General features: G+C 40.2%; 1 protein-coding gene across 1 annotated transcript in view; it reads left to right on the top strand.

Annotated features, from left to right (window-relative positions):
• Positions 1-580: 580 nt before the first annotated feature.
• LOC106536625 (solute carrier family 12 member 9) overlaps positions 581-1,735 on the top strand; it is a gene marked incomplete at its 3' end in the record, with an annotated part of 20,214 nt that continues 19,059 nt past the window's right edge. Inside the window, 1 exon segment of the mRNA XM_014033934.1 lies at positions 581-1,126. Within this exon segment, the coding sequence (XP_013889388.1) occupies positions 901-1,126 (226 nt within the window).

A 1,735-nucleotide genomic window follows, 5' to 3' on the forward strand; every position in this document is an offset into this window, starting at 1 on the left:
AGATGTCAGTTTTCAGAATATGTGCTGGGAAACAGTCCCAGCTGCTGTTACAACATTCAAACATTTGTAAAGTGACTGAATTATCATTGTTGTGTTGGTCTGTTGGCTGTGGCGAACATTTTGAACTTATGTGACGCCAAAAGTTAATCAGTTGTAGCATTGCATTTAATTACTTTCTGCAAGTTTCATCACTCCAGTAGGTTCGTGAGATATTTTGCTAACAAACAGACAAGGTCAAGAGCAATTCGCCCGCATTTCGTCTGAGAAAAAAAAAAACAAAACCCTGGCATCTTGTGGCCTGGTCAAAACTAGGCTGTGATCATATGATCGAGAGCAACAGGCTGGAAACGCCAAGGCAGGAACACAGAAAAAAAAAAAAATCCCAGCGATTTAAATTAGTAAATTTTATCAGAGACAGTTAGGAATCAGCAGAAGCGTGCGCTGTACTTTCAAAATACATGACACATCAGCGTTTCCTCCAGCGTCTGCGAATAATTACAAAAATGACAAAAACTTTTATTGTGAAAATCCCAACCAGGAGCGTCTGCAGTAAATCAGCAGTAACTTTCCTCCGTCACATGATGCTGCTCCTCTATTCGTGCAGTTAATATTTACAGATTGAAGGTAATCCATAGCTCACCTGTTGGTAACGCAGCAGGTGCTGTACCTGACTCATTTTTGATAAATGTAGGAACTTTGTAGGTAGGTGTGCAGCTTTAATACGCTGCTTTTATTTTAAGTTTTTATTCTCATTCATAAACAAAGCGTAGCTAATGAAGAAGCAAGTGGATCTGGACGCTCCACTGCTACATATTTTTAAAAGCAACTTTATCGGCAGATTTTAAGTTTTTCAGAGAAACAGTGGAGTTTTCGCTGCCAAGCTGCGGGCCAGGTTCCACTATGACCGAGCGGACCCCTCTCCTTCACTACCGCCTGGTGAGCAGCGTCAATGAGTCCGAGCAGCAGCCGGCTCCTCCGGCCAGGGAAGCCCCGGAGCAGCTCCCGGGCAGCCCGAGGCAGAGGTCCTCCCAGCAGCGGCAACAACCCAAGAAGCTCTCCATTTTCTTCGGTGTGGTGATTCCCACCCTGCTGTCCATGTTCAGCGTGGTCGTCTTCCTCAGGATAGGTGAGTGTTTGTCTGCTGAAATCACTGCAGGCTTGTTTTTCAACACGTGTTGTGCATTAAACCCCATTATGAATCTAGATATTTTAGTGCCTAATATTAAGAGTTGAGGTTATTTGAGATAGTTTTAAAATTACGTTTGAACTGTTGTTTAATTGATCACACACACACACACACACAAATCGTTACAACTTACTATTTTATTTTCATTGTTCTTCGATAGAGGGCGCTAGTGAGCATTTCAAAAATAAATGCCCTGAGGCACCAGAGTGCTAAATGTGTACGTTCTGCTAATTTGATATTTTTCATTCTAAATATATCAGCCAGTTTAAATTCTATTTTCGTGAAACTTGGCCAGTTTGTTTGTTAAGATTATAGTATGTTATAATATGTTATAGTTATGGTAAGGTGTACAGAATAGGAGATCTGCACGGAAAGTACACTCTTTACCCTGAGGCCCAGTATTGTCCCACTGACTTCCATTATAGCTGTGGAAGACCAAAACTGACATAATTAAAATGAAAATAAATGAGCCAATAAATAAATAAATAAATAAATAAATAAATAAATAAATACATACATACATACATACATACATACATACATACATAC

Source organism: Austrofundulus limnaeus, unplaced genomic scaffold (genome assembly GCF_001266775.1).
Source record: "Austrofundulus limnaeus strain Quisiro unplaced genomic scaffold, Austrofundulus_limnaeus-1.0 Scaffold1902, whole genome shotgun sequence".
NCBI classification, from domain to species: Eukaryota; Metazoa; Chordata; class Actinopteri; order Cyprinodontiformes; family Rivulidae; genus Austrofundulus; species Austrofundulus limnaeus.